Raw genomic sequence first — 17572 nt, forward strand, 5'->3', positions numbered from 1 at the left:
TTCTTGTCCAAGTGTCCATTCTTCACATCTGAACTTTGATAGAGCACAGAGCACAATCCTGTTCTCGCCTGCTGTCCACACATGCGTACTTCCAGCGGGGATCCTGAGCATCCAGAGCAGGAACTCGGGCTCATTTTCACTCTCCTAAACACAGGACGCTAAAACCAACTGCAGGTACCGCTACCCTGGCTGATATCAGCTAACTGAGGTATCAAAGCTGGGACATTCCTGGTCTGTATGACTCAACTACTCACTGGATAAACTCAGCACCACTGAGTTACTGGAGGGTTGAATCGTTTTTAATTTTTTTAACTCAAAGTTTCAAGAAAGTGCATCCATAATGGCACCTGTGCGAAGAGAACATGGTTATGGTAGGGTTCTTGGTACAGCAGTGCATAAGCTGGCAGTTATGTATGCATACGAGTTGGAGAAATTTGTTTGGTCTTGGTCCCTGAAGTTTTTTTCCTTGTTTTTAAATCCCTTCATGCCCTCACCCCTCCCTATCTCTGTAACCTCCTCCAGCCCTACAACCCTTTGAGATCTCTGCGGTCCTCCAATTCTGGCCTCTTGCGCATCCCTGATTTTCATCGCTCCACTATTGGTGGCAGTACCTTCAACTGCCTAGGCCCTAAGCTATGGAATTCCTTCCCTACATCTCTCCGCCTCTTTACCTCTCTCGCCTCCTTTAAGCTGCTCCTTCTCTCTCCTTTACGATGCTCCTTAAAACCTACCTTTTTGACCAAGCTTTTGGTCACCTGTCCTAATATCTCCTTATGTGGCTCAATGTCAAATTTTGTTTGATAATGCTCGTATGAAGCGCCTTGGGACGTTTTACTACATTGAAGGCGCTATATAAATGCAAGTTGTTGTTGTTGGGAGTCCTGCCCAAATAGTAGCACTGTTGGTAGGGGGTCACCCCCTTGTCTGGTTTCAGGTAGGCCATTGCTGCTGGTTTATTTCCCTTCCACCAGGACCTCTGGATGCCAGCAGCAACATAAGCACTGCTGCTGGAGGGAAAGGCCACCATCTTTTCTGCAGTCCTCCTAGGATGGTCTGCTTTCTGCTCCTGGTACCTGGCTTGGGCATTGGAAGTGGGGGTGGGGGGTGGTGCTTGTGTTGAGTGAGATTCTAGGAAGAGGCTGCACACCATCTTCTATTTTCCCAGTTTCAGACAGAGGTTGAACATCCCTTGTGCCAATTGAGAGATATCCTATAAATGTTTCAGCCACAATGGAGACTACACCTCCTTGCAGCTAGTAGAGAGAGTTGTGTGCTCGAAGGGCCCTTGCTCTCTACTGAGTCGGCCCAGCAGGCATGTGACTAACTCTGCAAGGGTTTGTGAGAACAGTCTGTGTACATCATTTTAATAAATTAAAAAAGACACTCAAGAACCACACCCTTCTGCTTTTTCCTTCATTTTTGATAATCACAGGGCCCATTATTTTCACATGCAATAACTGATGAGACATGTTTCTAATTAAAAATTTCATAAAAGAAAATATGTTGTATGAGCTTATGTTTCAAAATAGTTATTAAAAATAACATAAAGGTGACATGAAATGAGGCTTTCATTGTTTAAAATTGACCCACACCGACCACAGAAGGGAGTAGTGGAGCTTTGAAGATGCCATTTTCCTGTGCCGATCAGCTACACTAACAGTAGGTATCAGATAAAGCAACTGCAGGAAATGGGTTCCTTATGAAATTGTGCTACAGACAGAGGAAGTGCACAGGAAATACTCAGACTGCTGGCAGTTGAGCCTGCACTTACTATGACCCAAGCTAAAAGTATCTACATTTCGCAATGTGAGCCGCCATTTCACGGTCAGGGTCTTTATCAAATTCCACCCTTTGTCCCTCTCTGCCCAGTTCTCAAATTTGGAAAAACGGTACAACATTTGTAAATTGGGTAACGTTTGCAATGTAGACCATAATATCCCCCAAACACTCCTCCATTTCCAGTTAGGCAGAATCATGTTTATTTTTCTCTCCAATTTTCTTCCCTCCCCTACCCCCTGAAGGCATTGACTCCCTTGCTGCAATATGCTTTCAGGAGCACTTATGCCCTCCGTTACGTGGCATAAGTGGTCATTGCAACATGTGAATCCTGATGAGGAATGCCAGCAGACTATTTGACTTTGGGTTACATCTTAACCAAGCCCATTGTGCACATGTCAACAGAGGTAGCATTGAACAGTGATCAGGAGTGGAAAGCTTGGACAATTTTCCCTTCCTGATCCCTGGATGGGTGTGACCAATTGTGGCGCCACTACCACTGCCCTGGCTGAAATCAGGACACACCAGCAATTGAACCTGGGATATTCCTGGTTTGAATGAGTCAAAAATGGAGAACTACCTGTTAGCCAATGGGAGTTATTGAGCATAAAGTACGGGAGCCACAGTTGGGACTGGGGGATGGGGGGGTGGGTATAAATAAATGGTGCAAAAATAATCAGGAGTGAATTTGCAATGAAGACAGTAGGCTGCTGGATCCCATGCGTCCTTTTAAAATAAATGAGAGAAACTTGTAATGTACAGTTTCTGGTGTCACATCGTGATTGCTGCTCACATCAAAGGAAATGTAAGAAATTCCACAGTATCAATATACAGCTAGATGATAACCTCTTGGAGTTAAATTTTTACTTTAAAGGGAAAGTCCTTTGATAGGATTTATTTCAACTGGTTTTGCCTTATTTTTGCTAATTTGTGTTACCGTTAATCTAAAGGTCAGCCTCCTTCTTGTAAAGAAACACAAACTCATGTTAAAATACCATCATGTAATAAGAAAATATTTGATGTCTGAGGTTCTTTTGAACCTGTCAGAAAGATTTGGAAAAACAAAAATCATATGTCTTAAAGATCCACAATACTAGTCAATCCAGTGGATTTTGCACAGTTAAGGTGCTTACGTCAGTGTGAGGCCACTTTGTGTGTTTACTTTGTTTTATCTCACTGTGTAATGACAGATACAAATATAACAGCATGGAACAAGTTCTAAATATATTTGGATTAAAATTTTGCTGTGCAGTATTAGTAACAAATGTGTTAATACTTTTGGTAAAATAACAGAGTTTCATCTGACCTGTTCTGACCTGAATCAACAATATCTGGCCCCTTTACAGTTAATCAACCTGACTTTCTGTTGACATCTTACAGCAAGAAGCTGAGGCTAACCTTAAAAAGGCAAAGCAGGCATATATGCAACGTTCTGAGGAGCATGAGAAGGCCAAGTACCTGACGGTGAAAGCAGAAGAGGACCAGCAGAGCACAAGCAGCAGCAATGCCAGCAAAGCTCGGGACAAGAGGAGGAGAATGGAGGAGGATGCACGCAGTAAGGTAAGGAGAGCAGGGTGAAAGCTCCAGCCTGGCTCTAAGAGCATTCATGTCTATTTGCTCCCATGTACAAGAAGAACTCCTTGAAGAGCAGGGGAGTTCTCCCCGATGTCCTGGCCAATATTTATCCCTCAGCCAACATCAATAAAGAGTGGATTATCTGGTCATTATCACATTGCTGTTTGTGGGACCTTGCTGTGTGCAAATTGGCTGCCGCATTATCCACATTACAACAGTGACTACACTTCAAAAGTACTTCATTGGCTGCAAAGCGCTTTGGGACATCCTGAGGTCATGAAAGGTGCTATATAAGTGCAAGTCTTTCTTTTTTTATGTGTAAACTGTTCATAATGTTTTAAAACTGGTCTCACGTTAATCCGATTATTATTTTTTTTAAATAGCCTCTGGGCCTTTTTATGTGCCCCTTCACACCCCCTACTAATCTTTTAGGCCCTCTTGTGCCACACACTATTCTACAGCTGTTCCCAGGCTGGTAGGTAACCTATTTGTCTAGCTTTACTTGCTTTTTTATAGCGCCTAAAAGATCCACAAAATGTTCGAAAGCACTTCACAGCTAATGAGTTACTTTTGAAGTGCAGTCTTTCTTGTTTGATAGGCAAATGCGGCAGCCAATTTGTGCACAGCTGGTTTTACTGGTGTTGGTTGATGGAGGAATGTTGGCCAGGACACCAGGAGAACTCCCTGCTCATTTTTGTTTTATCAACTGCATATACTAACGCATCTACCAGGTACTCTACGTTATAGAGAAATCATCTCGACGACTTGTTATGTGTTAGATTTGTGCCTCATATTTACCTTACAAGTAGTGTTTATTTTTGCAAAATTTAAATTTCAGTCTGGCTTCCTACACTTCCTGATATGCACAATGATATTTGGAGAGATCGAAGGCTCTCCTGTCAGTCAGTATCATTGTGGTAATATCGGCTGCACATATTGTACCTTGAACAACTCAACCTGGGAGCAGGTTTGTGTGAAAATCTGTTTATTCAATTGGGCGGTTAAGATTTTAAAATCAAATCAGATAGTCAAAACCAAAAGTTCATTTCTCCAAATGCTTAATGTGAATCTTAAAGGACCATTATTTGGGTTCAGGTTCAGCTTGTACAGCGTATGTAAACATTGGTTGTTTCTGGCTCTCTGGTTGAGTGAGACTGGTTTGTCTGTCAATATGTCATAAGACCACTGTAATGGAAGGGTTTAATCTTCTGTATTTTTGTGAGAAAATGACAAAACCAATTTTAATCTGTTTCAAAGGTTTTTTTGTAGCAAAATATGGGATGTATTTGCCTCAGTTTCTTATTTTCAGCAAAAATGTAGAAGTAGAGAACACTGCTTTATATTAAATATAGTGAACAGAGGAAAATAGACCTCCATGGTCATTCATTTTTTATTGTCATTTAAAAAGATTTAACTTGTCAAATTACATGACAGAGTAATCTTAATTAGAGAGTGGCCAGCATAAAATGCCAAGTACAGGAATGTGACAGGCACCAGGTGCATTGGATATTGGCAGTTAAAATGTACACATAAATATCCTGAGATCATTCAGTCGACAAATAAGATTGAAACCCTTATCTCATTCAGCTGTAAACAGGCCAATGTGACGTATACCATGCATGCACTTGTCTTCAAGTCAGTATGATCTGTTGCTACTGGGAACTGGCTGTGCTGTTCTATCAATGGGATGACAACCTCAGACACACTGTGGAATATTACACTGTCCCTAACAGAAGTTCAAAACAAAGAAAAAAATCATTTTGCAAATTTCCAATGGCATACTAATATTGCAGAACTGTTTCAATTGGAGATCCTGTCCCAGATGGCGTAGCACCCGCTACACTTGTATTGCAGGGCGATTTCTACAGCAGCCATATCGTATCCTCTGTTCTCTAATTCAGCAGAGGTATTAGCCCATTTCAAATAAACATACAAATACCTGCAGTAAAACAGGAGGGAGGAATGCAATATGGATATGTGAAACATTCTTCCACTACTGTTGCCAATGGTAATTTTAACATTTATAATAGAGATAATGTAATTCTGTGTGCCTGCAAGATTATGAATGTTCATATTTGTGTGAACATACATCTGAATATAGAATGGCCTCATAAAATATATATAAATGTACTCTTAATTATTCAATTTCTTCTTAAGATATATGCATGAATGTACACGTATATATAGAATAGCTGCATAAAATACATGCAAATGCACTTATCTTGAGAACCCAATTAAACAAAAATGTCATTATTTTGCACTGTAAGTAATGAAAAAGTGACAAAGCTCGCAAGTGTTACTGTACTTAAATTGAATATGTAGAGCAAAAGGAACTACAGTTGTACTTTTTTCCCCCGTAATTTTGTGTGTTTTTGTAATTCATTGGCTCTGAAGCACTTGAGGACAACCTGAGGTCATGAAGGGCGTGTTCTTTCTTTCGTTCTTTTCAAGTGGAACCACTATATAACAGGACATGGAAGAGAATAGTAAATTTTGTAGCTTGCAACTAGACATTGTACATTGTGCATCATTATTCTGCATGATCTTTCACTGATCTGTGCCTCATTATTATTACAAAGCTACCATATGAAGATAGCACGAATCCAAGAATATTCTTATTTAAGACCTAAAACTTAACTAGAGGAAACTTTTTTGTGTGAGTGTTTAAAATTAACAGCTTAATGCCTGCCTTAAGATGATGCTGGTAGGAATTTGATACAAATACCTTAAGCCAAAAAAGATCACCCTTTGAAAAATTTCTCCTGATATCTTAGTGCAAATATTTCATAAAAAACAAATACCTCATTGAAGAGTAGTATAAGATTCCATAGGACATGTGTCAGTGGAGTGACACACTGTTGGTGCATGCTTAATATTGCGATACTGAAAAATTCTTTACTCTTACAGTTGCTACTGCAAGGCTAGTTACAGTAGCAACAGCTAACTCCTGTGTTCAGTTAAAAAAAGACTCATTTTGACAGCTAATTGTGGGGGGATTTCCCTTTTGGCCTATAATTTGAATGCCTGTATTTTTGGAAAATGAAATTCATTTCATGCCATGATAACAGTAGATTGAATGTCAATTTACTGGGTTCAGTACATTCTGGCACTCTTGTTAGTAACATGCTGTACCTAATTATTCATAATACATTGTTAATATGGTTATGGAATTGTGTGATGCTCCTTCTCAGCTCTGCTTTTTCATATGAAACTCCAGCAGGAGATCAGCAGAACCCCCGGCTGAATTTGGTCATTTACGCCCTTTCCCTGATGATTCTGCTGTTCCCCTGTTGGTATTACAGTGGGGGACGGCTAGAACCCCCACAGAATTTCAGGGCCATGATGTGGAGCATTTTCCTATCATTTAATCCCATGCTCTTTGTCACTCTATGAATCTGCCTTAGCTTGCCTGGTATCTCGCATGCTCTTTTTATTTATTTCAGTTCACCTTCTACACCTTCACGTTCCTTCTGCACTAACGCAGGGTGCCTTTAATTCATGGTCCCCTTAATTGGCCTTTTAACAAGTTACACTGTAGTTTCAGGTACTACTCCAGATACCTGGGGAGTATTGTGGAGGAAGTGCAAAACTCAGTCAAACAGTGGGCTAGTGAACACCCTGGAATTTCCTTTGAGTTAACACTCACTACGCCCATGGGGTAAATGTAATGCAGGGACAAAATCTTCCCCCGTGTCTTAATCCATATTGACTGAGCTCTTCACTCATCTGGTTCACTAATGTCCTTTCAGGGAAGGAAACCTGCTATCCTTACCTCGTCTGGCCTATATGTGACTCCAGACCTACAGCAATGTGGTTGATTCTTAGTCGCACTTTGAAATGGCCTAGCAATCCACTCAGTTGTACAATCCCACTACAAAAAGACATAATAAGAATAAAACCGGACGGACCACCCAGCATCGGAACACTAGGCACCGGACACAACAAAGGCAAACCAAGCCCAGTCAACCCTGCAAAGTCCTCCTTGTGCCAAAATAGGGAGAGCTGACCCACAGACTGTCAAACAACAGCCTGACATAGCCATAGTCACAGAATCATACCTCTCAGACAATGTCCCAGACTCCTCCATCACCATCCCTGGCTATGTCCTGAGCCACCAGCAAGACAGACCCACCAGAGGTGGTGGCTATACAGTCAGGAGGGTGTGGCCCCTGGGAGTCCTCAACATTGACTCTGGACCCCATGAAGTCTCATGGCATCAAGTCAAACATGGGCAAGGAAACCTCCTGCTGATTACCACCTACAGCCCTCCCTCTGCTGATGTATCAGACCTCCTCCATATTGGGCACCACTTGGAGGAAGCACTGAGGGTAGCAGGGGCACAGAATGTACTCTGGGTGGGGGACTTCAGTGTTCATCACCAAGAGTAGCTCGGTAGCACCACCACTGACCGAGCTGCCGAGTCCTGAAGGACATAACTGCCATTCTGGGCCTGCGGCAGGTGATGAGAGAACCAACACAAGGGAAAAACCAACTTGACCTCGTCCTCACCAATCTACCTGTCACAGATGCATCTGTCCATGACAGTATTGGTAGGAGTGACCACTGCACAGTCCTTGTGGAGACGAACTCCTGTCTTCACACTGAGGACACCATCCATCGTGTTGTGTGGCAGTACCACCAGGCTAAATGGAACAGATCTAGCAGCTCAAAACTGGGCATCCATAAGGTGCTGTGGGCCATCAGCAGCAGCAGAATCATATTCCACCACAATCTGTAACCTCATGGTCCACATATTCCTCACTCTACCACTCAAGCCAGGAGATCAACCCTGGTTCAATGAGGAGTGTGGAAGAGCATGCCAGGAGCATGGCCAGGCGTACCTAAAAATGAGGTGCCAACCTGGTGAAGCCACAACACAGGACTACTTGCATGCTAAACAGCGGAAACGGCATACTATAGACATGCCAAGCGATCCCACAATCTACGGATCAGATCAAAGCTCTGCAGTCCTGCCACATTCAGTCGTATGGTGGTGGACAATTAAACAACTAACAGGTGGAGGAAGCTCCATGAACATCCCCATCCTCAATGATGACAGAGCCCAGCACGTGGGTGCAAAAGACAAGGCTGAAGCGTTTGCAACCATCTTCAGCCAGAAGTGCCAAGTGGATGATCCATCTCGGCCTCCTCCCGAGATTCCCACTGTCACAGAAGCCAGTCTTCAGCCAATTCGATTCACTCCACTTGATATCAAGAAACGGCTGAGTGCACTGGATACAGCAAAGGCTATGGATCCTGACAACATCCCGGCTGCACTGCTGAAGACTTGTGCTCCAGAACTAGCCGCGCCTCTAGCCAAACTATTCCAGTACAGCTACAACACTGGCATCTCCCAACAAAGTGGAAAATTGCCAATTTATGTCCTGTCCACAAAAAGCAGAACAAATCCAATCTGCCCAATTACCTCCCCATCAGTCTACTCTCAAATCATCAGCAAAGTGATGGAAGGCGTCGTCGACAGTGCTATCAAGCGACACTTACTCACCAATAACCTGCTCACCGATGCTCAGTTTGGGTTCCGCCAGGACCACTCGGTTCTAGATCTCATTACAGCCTTGGTCCAAACATGGATAAAAGAGCTGAATTCCAGAGGTGAGGTGAGAGTGACTGCCCTTGACATCAAGACAGCATTTGTCCGAGTGTGGCATCAAGGAGCCCTAGTAAAATTGATGTCAATGGGGATCAGGAGGAAAACTCTCCATTGACTGGAGGAAGATGGTAGTGGTTGTTGGAGGCCAATCATCTCAGCCCCAGGACATCACTGCAGGCGTTCCTCAGGGCAGTGTCCTAAGCCCAACCATCTTCAGCTACTTCATCAATGACCTTCTCTCCATCATAAGATCAGAAGTGGGGATGATCGCTGATGATTACACAGTGTTCAGTTCCAATCGCAACCCCTCAGATAATGAAGCAGTCTGTGCCCGCATGCAGCAAGACCTGGACAACATTCAGTCTTGGGCTGATAAATGGCAAGTAACATTCGTGCCACACAAGTGCCAGACAATGACTATCTCCAATGAGAGAGAGTCTGACCACCTCCCCATGACATACAATGGCATTACCATTTCAGAATTCCCCACCATCAACATCCTGGGGGTCACCATTGACCAGAAACCTAACTGGACCAGCCACATAAATACTGTGGCTACAAGATCAGGTCAGAGGCTGGGTATTCTGCGGCAAGTGACTCACCTCCTGACTCCCCAAAGCCTCTCTACCATCTACAAGGCACAAGTCAGGAGTGTGATGGAATACTTTCCACTTGCCAAGATGAATGCAGCTCCAACAACACTAAAGAAGCTCAACACCATCCAGGACAAAGCAGCCCGTTTGATTGGCACCCCATCCACCACTTTAAGCATTCACTCCCTCCACCACCGGCGCAACGTGGATGCAATGTGTACCATCTACAGGATGCATTGCAGCAACTCACCAAGGGTTCTTCGACAGCACCTCCCAAACCCTCTACCACCTAGAAGGGACAAGGGCAGCAGGCATATGGGAACACCACCACCTGCACGTTCCCCTCCAAGTCACACATCCTCCTGACTTGGAGGGGAACGTGCAGGTGGTGGTGTTCCCATATGCCTGCTGTTCCTTCATCCTGGAACTTCCTACCTAACAGCACTGTGGGAGTACCTTCACCACACGGACTGCAGCGGTTCAAGAAGGCGGCTCACCACCCCCTTCTCAAAGGCAATCAGGGATGGGCAATAAATGCTGGCCTTGCCAGCGATGCCCACATCCCATAAATACATTAAAAAAAAACATGAGCCCCTAAGCTCCTTAACCATATTTCAGAACTTCACATTTTTTCCAACAACAATTTGATTTATCCTTTTCTTGACAAAATTGAGTATGGGATCAATAAGTAGTGATCTAACAGAATTGTTCTGATACTTCTTAATCCCTTCAGTTCATATTGAAATTAATATTTTATAATGCTTGTATTCTGCAGGCCGATGAAGCTGAGGCAACGTACAGAACATGCATTGCAGATGCCAAGACACAAAAACAAGAGCTGGAAGATGTGAAAGTGAATGTACTGCGGCAGATTCAGGAAATCATCAGACAGAGCGACCAGACATTGAAATCAGTGCGTATACCTTCATCCACTTTAGTTTTAATATTGCTATTTCTGTTTAGGCTGAAAGAGGAAGCAACAGAGACAGCAGGCAGGATGAGGGCTAGCCAGAGTTCAGCATAGAGGTTAAAACGCTCACTTTACACTGCCACGGTCAAAGGTTTAATTCCTGGCAGTAGTTGGCACCCACTGTGCCCATTTACATGCATATACCAGTTAATCAACTTCTTCAGTTCTTGTCCAGTCTGCCAGTTGTCAATTTATGTCTCTTGACCTCACAGTCAGCAGCTTCATAGCGACTTAAGGAGAATGAATGAAGATGCATGCAAATATTAATTTAGCCCAGGTAAAGTGGTTGATAACCAGGGCCAGACAGATATTCACACAGTGGGAGGCGGGGGTAGTAAACCATGGTTTGGATATCAGTGATTGTGGAGACATGTTTTCTTATGTTTATAAATTGAATATTAAACTCCCAACAAAGGGAGAAATATATAGGGGCCGATCGTCCTGATATTTTTTCAAGTGGAATGTCCAATTCGTGGGCACAGAGGTCAGGAAAACGAATGCGAAGTTCTATTATGCTGGGTCTCGGCCTCTGTTTACATTGCTCTGGGCATTCTGGAGCTTCGGGTTGGGGAGACAGCAGGGCCAATGTACCAATGATAATGAAGTAAGAGGGGGCATTCCAGGCTTCCTGCCTCTTTCGCCAGTTATGACCGTGGTGGGTAGGGGATGGGTGCAGATACCCCATGAAGCTGGAAGTTGGCTTGTGCTTTTGAACCCCCTCAGATTGGCTTTCTCCAGCAATAGCCAGAGGACCCCAAAGCCGGAAGTCTGGAATGCAGCTCCAGGTCTCCAGTGCTGATCAGGACAAAGGTCTCCATTCTTGGGGCCTGGAACTGTGCTCTTGTTTCCTGCGTTGATTTCTGCTGCTGAGCCCAACCCAGGAGTGATCTAGGCCATGTTAATGGCCTGGGGCAGGAAATTTAGGTGCTCCTGGGTGCATGGCTCCAGCCCAGTGCCGGGGAAAAGAGGGCCCAGGAAAATTGGGCCCTTCTTAAAAAAAAATTATTGTTTAATTAAAGTGTATAATTCTACCATAAACAGTTAAAGAGCAACAAGTTGTATGGATAAGTACTGAGTTGTATTTACTTCCAAATAGTTGCTAGTAGTTTGGTTGATTTTTCAGTTGATCTTTTCGTTAATCTTCTCTGGAGGCCTGTACACAGCCATTTAAAAGGGGCAGGGTTCCATCCCTACTCAGTATTTGCTGAAATAAAGTAAACACTCAGGGACTGGAGCACATCCTTCCGATCCTCCATCCCAACCCAGGATGCTGAGGCCAATTGTAAGACCTTTAAAGCCTCCCCAGCTGAGATCAGCTATCGCAGCACCAGCTTAGTATTGAATTTGGGACCTTCGTTATGTGTATGGCTCAGCCACTCATTGGATAACTCACTGAGCCATTGAGCGAGCCTAACAAAGATTAGTGGTACAGAGACTGGATAAAAATAACTTGCTGGCAGCCATCTGCAGGTAAGTACTCTAGTTCTTCGTACTAGTTCCCTCCAAATTCTTTTAGTTGAAGTCCAAATTCTGTTTACTTTATTTAGTCTCTTTGTTGGAATTTGCAGGCCACCATCTCCTACTATCAGATGATGCACATGCAAACAGCACCTCTCCCAGTGCACTTCCAGACATTGTGTGAGAGCAGCAAGTTGTATGACCCGGGCCAGCAGTACGCATCTTACGTCAAAGACCTCCAGATGGAGGCTGAAACAGAAGCACATTATGATTTTGAGTCCTATTCATCTCAGATGACATGGTGCGTACCTGTTTTATTACCTCTCGGCTTATTACCTTGAATCTTTATTCTAGCTAGAGCCAGTCGTGTCAGAAAGTCAAGCGAGATGACAAGATGGATGTGTTCTTTTTCTTTTATTCATTCTCGGGATGTGGCCGTCACTGGCGAGGCCAGCATTTATTGACCATCCCTAGTTGCCCGTGAGAAGTTGATAGTGGGACTTCAATGCTGTAATTCAATATCAATGTGATGTCAGGCTGCATCAGGGAAAGTGTGACCTTTAGAGTCACAGTTCAACTTGACGCCATGACAGAGATCTCCATTCCTGTTCACCTGGCTTTCTGTTCCTGAAAAACGGCCTTGTCACAGAAGAGGGAGAAGAGCAGTCTCTTCCCCTTTCAATGCTGTAGGTTTTAAGGAAAGAAAAGCCATGTGGCGTGATATGTTACAGAAATTCATACCATTTGAATATGAATATTATATTCATTATAAAGTGTATATCCCTGGTCGATCAGGAACGTGTATAGAATCATAGAAGTTTACAACATGGAAACAGGCCCTTCAGCCCAACATGTCCATGTCGCCCAGTTTATACCACTAAGCTAGTCCCAATTGCCTGCACTTGGCCCATATCCCTCTATACCCATCTTACCCATGTAACTGTCCAAATGCTTTTTAAAAGACAAAATTGTACCCGCCTCTACTACTGCCTCTGGCAGCTCGTTCCAGACACTCACCACCCTTTGAGTGAAAAAATTGCCCCTCTGGACCCTTTTGTATCTCTCCCCTCTCACCTTAAATCTATGCCCCCTCGTTATAGACTCCCCTACCTTTGGGAAAAGATTTTGACTATCTACCTTATCTATGCCCCTCATTATTTTATAGACTTCTATAAGATCACCCCTAAACCTCCTACTCTCCAGGGAAAAAAGTCTCAGTCTATCCAACCTCTCCCTATAAGTCAAACCATCAAGTCCCGGTAGCATCCTAGTAAATCTTTTCTGCACTCTTTCTAGTTTAATAATATCTTTCAATAATAGGGTGACCAGAACTGTACACAGTATTCCAAGTGTGGCCGTACTAATGTCTTGTACAACTTCAACAAGACATCCCAACTCCTGTATTTAATGTTCTGACCAATGAAACCAAGCATGCTGAATGCCGCCTTCACCACCCTATCCACCTGTGACTCCACTTTCAAGGAGCTATGAACCTGTACTCCTAGATCTCTTTGTTCTATAACTCTCCCCAACACCCTACCATTAACGGAGTAGGTCCTGGCCCGATTCGATCTACCAAAATGCATCACCTCACATTTATCTAAATTAAACTCCATCTGCCATTCATCGGCCCACTGGCCCAATTTATCAAGATCCCGTTGCAATCCTAGATAACCTTCTTCACTGTCCACAATGCCACCAATCTTGGTGTCATCTGCAAACTTACTAACCATGCCTCCTAAATTCTCATCCAAATCATTAATATAAATAACAAATAACAGCGGACCCAGCACTGATCCCTGAGGCACACCGCTGGTCACAGGCATCCAGTTTGAAAAACAACCCTCTACAACCACCCTCTGTCTTCTGTCGTCAATCCAATTTTGTATTCAATTGGCTACCTCACCTTGGATCCCGTGAGATTTAACCTTATGTAACAACCTACCATGCGGTACCTTGTCAAAGGCTTTGCTAAAGTCCATGTAGACCACGTCTACTGCACAGCCCTCATCTATCTTCTTGGTTACCCCTTCAAAAAACTCAATCAAATTCGAGAGACATGATTTTCCTCTCACAAAACCATGCTGACTGTTCCTAATCAGTCCCTGCCTCTCCAAATGCCTGTAGATCCTGTCTCTCAGAATACCCTCTAACAACTTACCCACTACAGATGTACCGGTCTGTAGTTCCCAGGCTTTTCCCTGCCGCCCTTCTTAATCAAAGGCACAACATTTGCTACCCTCCAATCTTCAGGCACCTCACCTGTAGCTGTCGATGATGCGTATTTTCCCATTCCTCTCCTCAGCCCGAATGGTGAGTTGAGGCTCACTTTAAAAAAATAATCTCCTGCGTTTCAATAATGCTTTATCATATCTGAAGAATGTCTCATAGTGTTTCATAAAATATATTATTCTTTTGGAGTGCAGTTGTTACGTAGGCAAACATATACCTTCATGTGACAAATTAATGCCTGTATTTGGCAAAGTTTGCACACTCAATTCTCCATTTGAGTGTGCAGTGCCAATATCCAACAAAACCTCACCAGCCTCTCACTATTCCACGATCAAAATTACACCATTCAGCAACCTGTTTTTGAAGACACTTTACAGGATTAACAAATTCACAAAAGCTTAGTAATTGTAAAGCCATTCCTGTTAAACACAAGACTAGTTATAAGGGGGATGGGCCAAGCAAAAGCTTATCAATCACAGGTGCCAGTAAGTCAGGTCCCACTTCTGTTTTCTGTCTGTTTGATTCAATGACATCCTATCAGCTGTGGAGCTAATCTGTTCTAACTACCTGCTCCAGGCTGGCACCATCTAACTAAATGACACTAAACAGAGAGCCTGAGGTAATCCATGCTACTGCTGGATGAGGTCCTCAAGCATTCCAAAGGCCTGGAGAAAGATAAACAGTTGGGTTAATAATAAAGGTCTTGAACCTTGGAGAAATGTTTCTTCCATTCTCAAAATCTCTTATTTCAAGAAAGCGTAAAGGCAGCTTGAAATGAAAGGTTATTCAGTGTGCATTATCCTTCGCTACTGTATGATCTAAGAACATAAGAATGCTTTGGAACAGGAAAAGGCTATTAGTCCCAACAACCCGTCCCTTTGTCAGATATCAACCCTGTCTACCCAGTTTCTCACCATATCCATCAATCCCTTCTTTCTCCAGAAATACATCCAACTGTCTCTCGAACCCATTTATACTGTCTGTTATACAGAGAAAATACTGAAGGTACATTACAGGTCTGCCAGCATCTGAAAGGAGAAAAGATAGTTAGTGTTTTGGGTTTAGATCCGATGAAGGGTCTATACCTGAAACATTAACCTATTTTTTCATCATTTCAGATGCTGATGGACCTGCTGTGCATTTCAGGCATTTTCTGTTTTTATTTCCAGCAAGTGCGCCTTTTCCTTTATATCAACACTGTCCATTTCAGTTGCCTTCCCTGGTCACTCGTTCTACAAGTCCAGTACCATTTGATTGAAAAAGTTCGACCTGGCTTCCCTGGTCACTCCGTACTTCCTAATTATTAAGAAAGAAAGAACTTGCATTAATATAGCACCTTTCACAACCTCAGGATGTCCCAAAGCGCTTTACTGCCAATGAAGTACTTTTGAAGTTTAGTCACTGTTGTAATGTAGGAAACAGAGCAACCAATTTGCATACAACAAGATCCCACAAACAACAATGTGATAATGACCAGATAATCTGTTTTAGTGACGTTGGTTGAGGGATAAATATTGGCCAGGACACCAAGGAGAACTCCCCTGCTCATCTTCAAAATAGTGCCATGGAATCTTTTACATCTACCTGAGAGGGCAGACAGGGCCTCAGTCTAATATCTTATTTGAAAGACAGCACCTCCGACAGTGCAGCATTCCCTCAGTAGAGGGAGTCTCTGGAGTGCGACTGTGAACCCACAACCTTCTGACTCAGAGGCAAGAGTGATACCGACTGAGCCACGGCTGACACACCCTTACGCTTACGTTCCAGGATTAATGTGCAGTAATGCAGGCAGAACACACTATAAGAACATAACATAAGAAATAGGAGCAGGAATAGGCCATATGGCCCCTGAAGCCTGCTCCGCCATTCAATAAGATCGTGGCTGATCTTTGATCTCAACTCCACTTTCCTGCCCGATCCCCATATCGTTTGATTCCCCTAAAGTCCAGAAATCTATCGATCTCAACCTTGAATATACTCAATGACACAGCCCTCTGAGGGAGAGAATTCCAAGGGTTCACAACCCTCTGAGTGAAGAAATTCCTCCTCATCTCAGTCTTAAATGGCCGACCCCTTATCCTGAGACTATGCCCCCTAGTTCTAGACTCTCTAGCCAGGAGGAAAAAACCTCTCAGCATCTACCCTGTCAAGCCCCCTCAGAATCTTGTATGTTTCAATGTGATCACCTCTCATTCTTCTAAACTTCAGAGAGTATAGGGATATTCTACTCAATCTCTCCTCATAGGACAACCCTCTCATCCCTGGAATCAAGCTAGTGAACCTTCGTTGTGGGGAAATGAGAGGTTATTCACTTTGTTAGGAAGAATAGAAAAACTGAATATTTTTTAAATGGTGAGAAACTATTAAATTTTGGTGTTCAAAGAGATCTGGGTGTCCTCGTACATGAAACACAAAAAGTTAGCATGCAGGTACAGCAAGCAATTCGGAGGGCAAATGGCATGTTGGCTTTTATAAAAAGGGGGTTGGAATACAAGAGTATATCCTTCCTTAGATAAAGAGCCCAAAACTGTATGCAGTACTCCAGGTGAGGTCTCACCAAAGCCCTGTACAATTGTAGTAAATCTTCCTTACTCTTGTACTCCAAGCCCCTTTCTATAAAGGCCAACATGCCATTTGTCTTTCTGATTGCTTTCTGTACCTGCATGCTAACTTTTTGTGTTTCATGTACGAGGACACCCAGATCTCTATGAACACCAAAATTTAATAGTTTCTCACTAACAAAGTGAATAACCTCACATTTCCCCACATCATACTCCATCTGCCATCTTCTTGCCCACTCACCTAACCTGTCTATATCCCTTTGCAGACTCTTTGGGCCCGATTTTAGCACCCGCTACCGGGTGCGTTCTCGGCGGGGGGGGCCCGAAAATCCCGAAATCCAGGTGCGGGACCGGATCGCGCCTCGATCCCGCCCACTTCCGGGTTCCGCGCTGACGTGCGGGGGTGCGTGCGCAGCCCCCACTGGTGGGAATCCCGCAGGCAATTAAAGCCAGCGGGATGCCACTTGAGTGTATTTACTTTGCTTGTTCAGGTCATTAACTGACCTGATTAAGGGATTGTGTGTGATTTTGGATAAACATGGGACTGTTTCACACACTGGGGGAAACAGTCCCAGTTGAAATGGACGTGTTGCAGCCGTCAGCCTGTGGCAGCTGCAAAGGTCCATTTGACAGGTGGAGGGGGGTGGGGGGGGGGGGAGGAGACCCTCAGCCATTGCAGGAGGCCGCTCTGTCACTTGGGACAAAGTTTGGCCTCCACCACCCTCCTCCTGATGGTCGAAGTCACCAACCTACACACTTACCCCGGGGTCCGGAGACATGTACCTAGCTTGCGGAC

The 17572-nt window shown here is 43.9% G+C and overlaps 1 protein-coding gene across 5 annotated transcripts in view; it reads left to right on the forward strand.

Annotated features, from left to right (window-relative positions):
• The window catches only part of LOC137299528 (rho GTPase-activating protein 45-like), a 178131-nt gene that overhangs the window by 130340 nt on the left and 30219 nt on the right, over positions 1–17572 (forward strand). For all 5 annotated transcript variants that reach the window (XM_067968335.1, XM_067968336.1, XM_067968332.1 and 2 more), the window contains exons 11-13: positions 3157–3336; positions 10331–10468; positions 12094–12284. In XM_067968335.1, the coding sequence (XP_067824436.1) occupies positions 3157–3336; positions 10331–10468; positions 12094–12284 (509 nt within the window). The remainder of the gene's footprint in view (positions 1–3156; positions 3337–10330; positions 10469–12093; positions 12285–17572) is intronic.

This window comes from Heptranchias perlo, chromosome 29, assembly GCF_035084215.1.
Source record: "Heptranchias perlo isolate sHepPer1 chromosome 29, sHepPer1.hap1, whole genome shotgun sequence".
Taxonomy (NCBI): Eukaryota; Metazoa; Chordata; class Chondrichthyes; order Hexanchiformes; family Hexanchidae; genus Heptranchias; species Heptranchias perlo.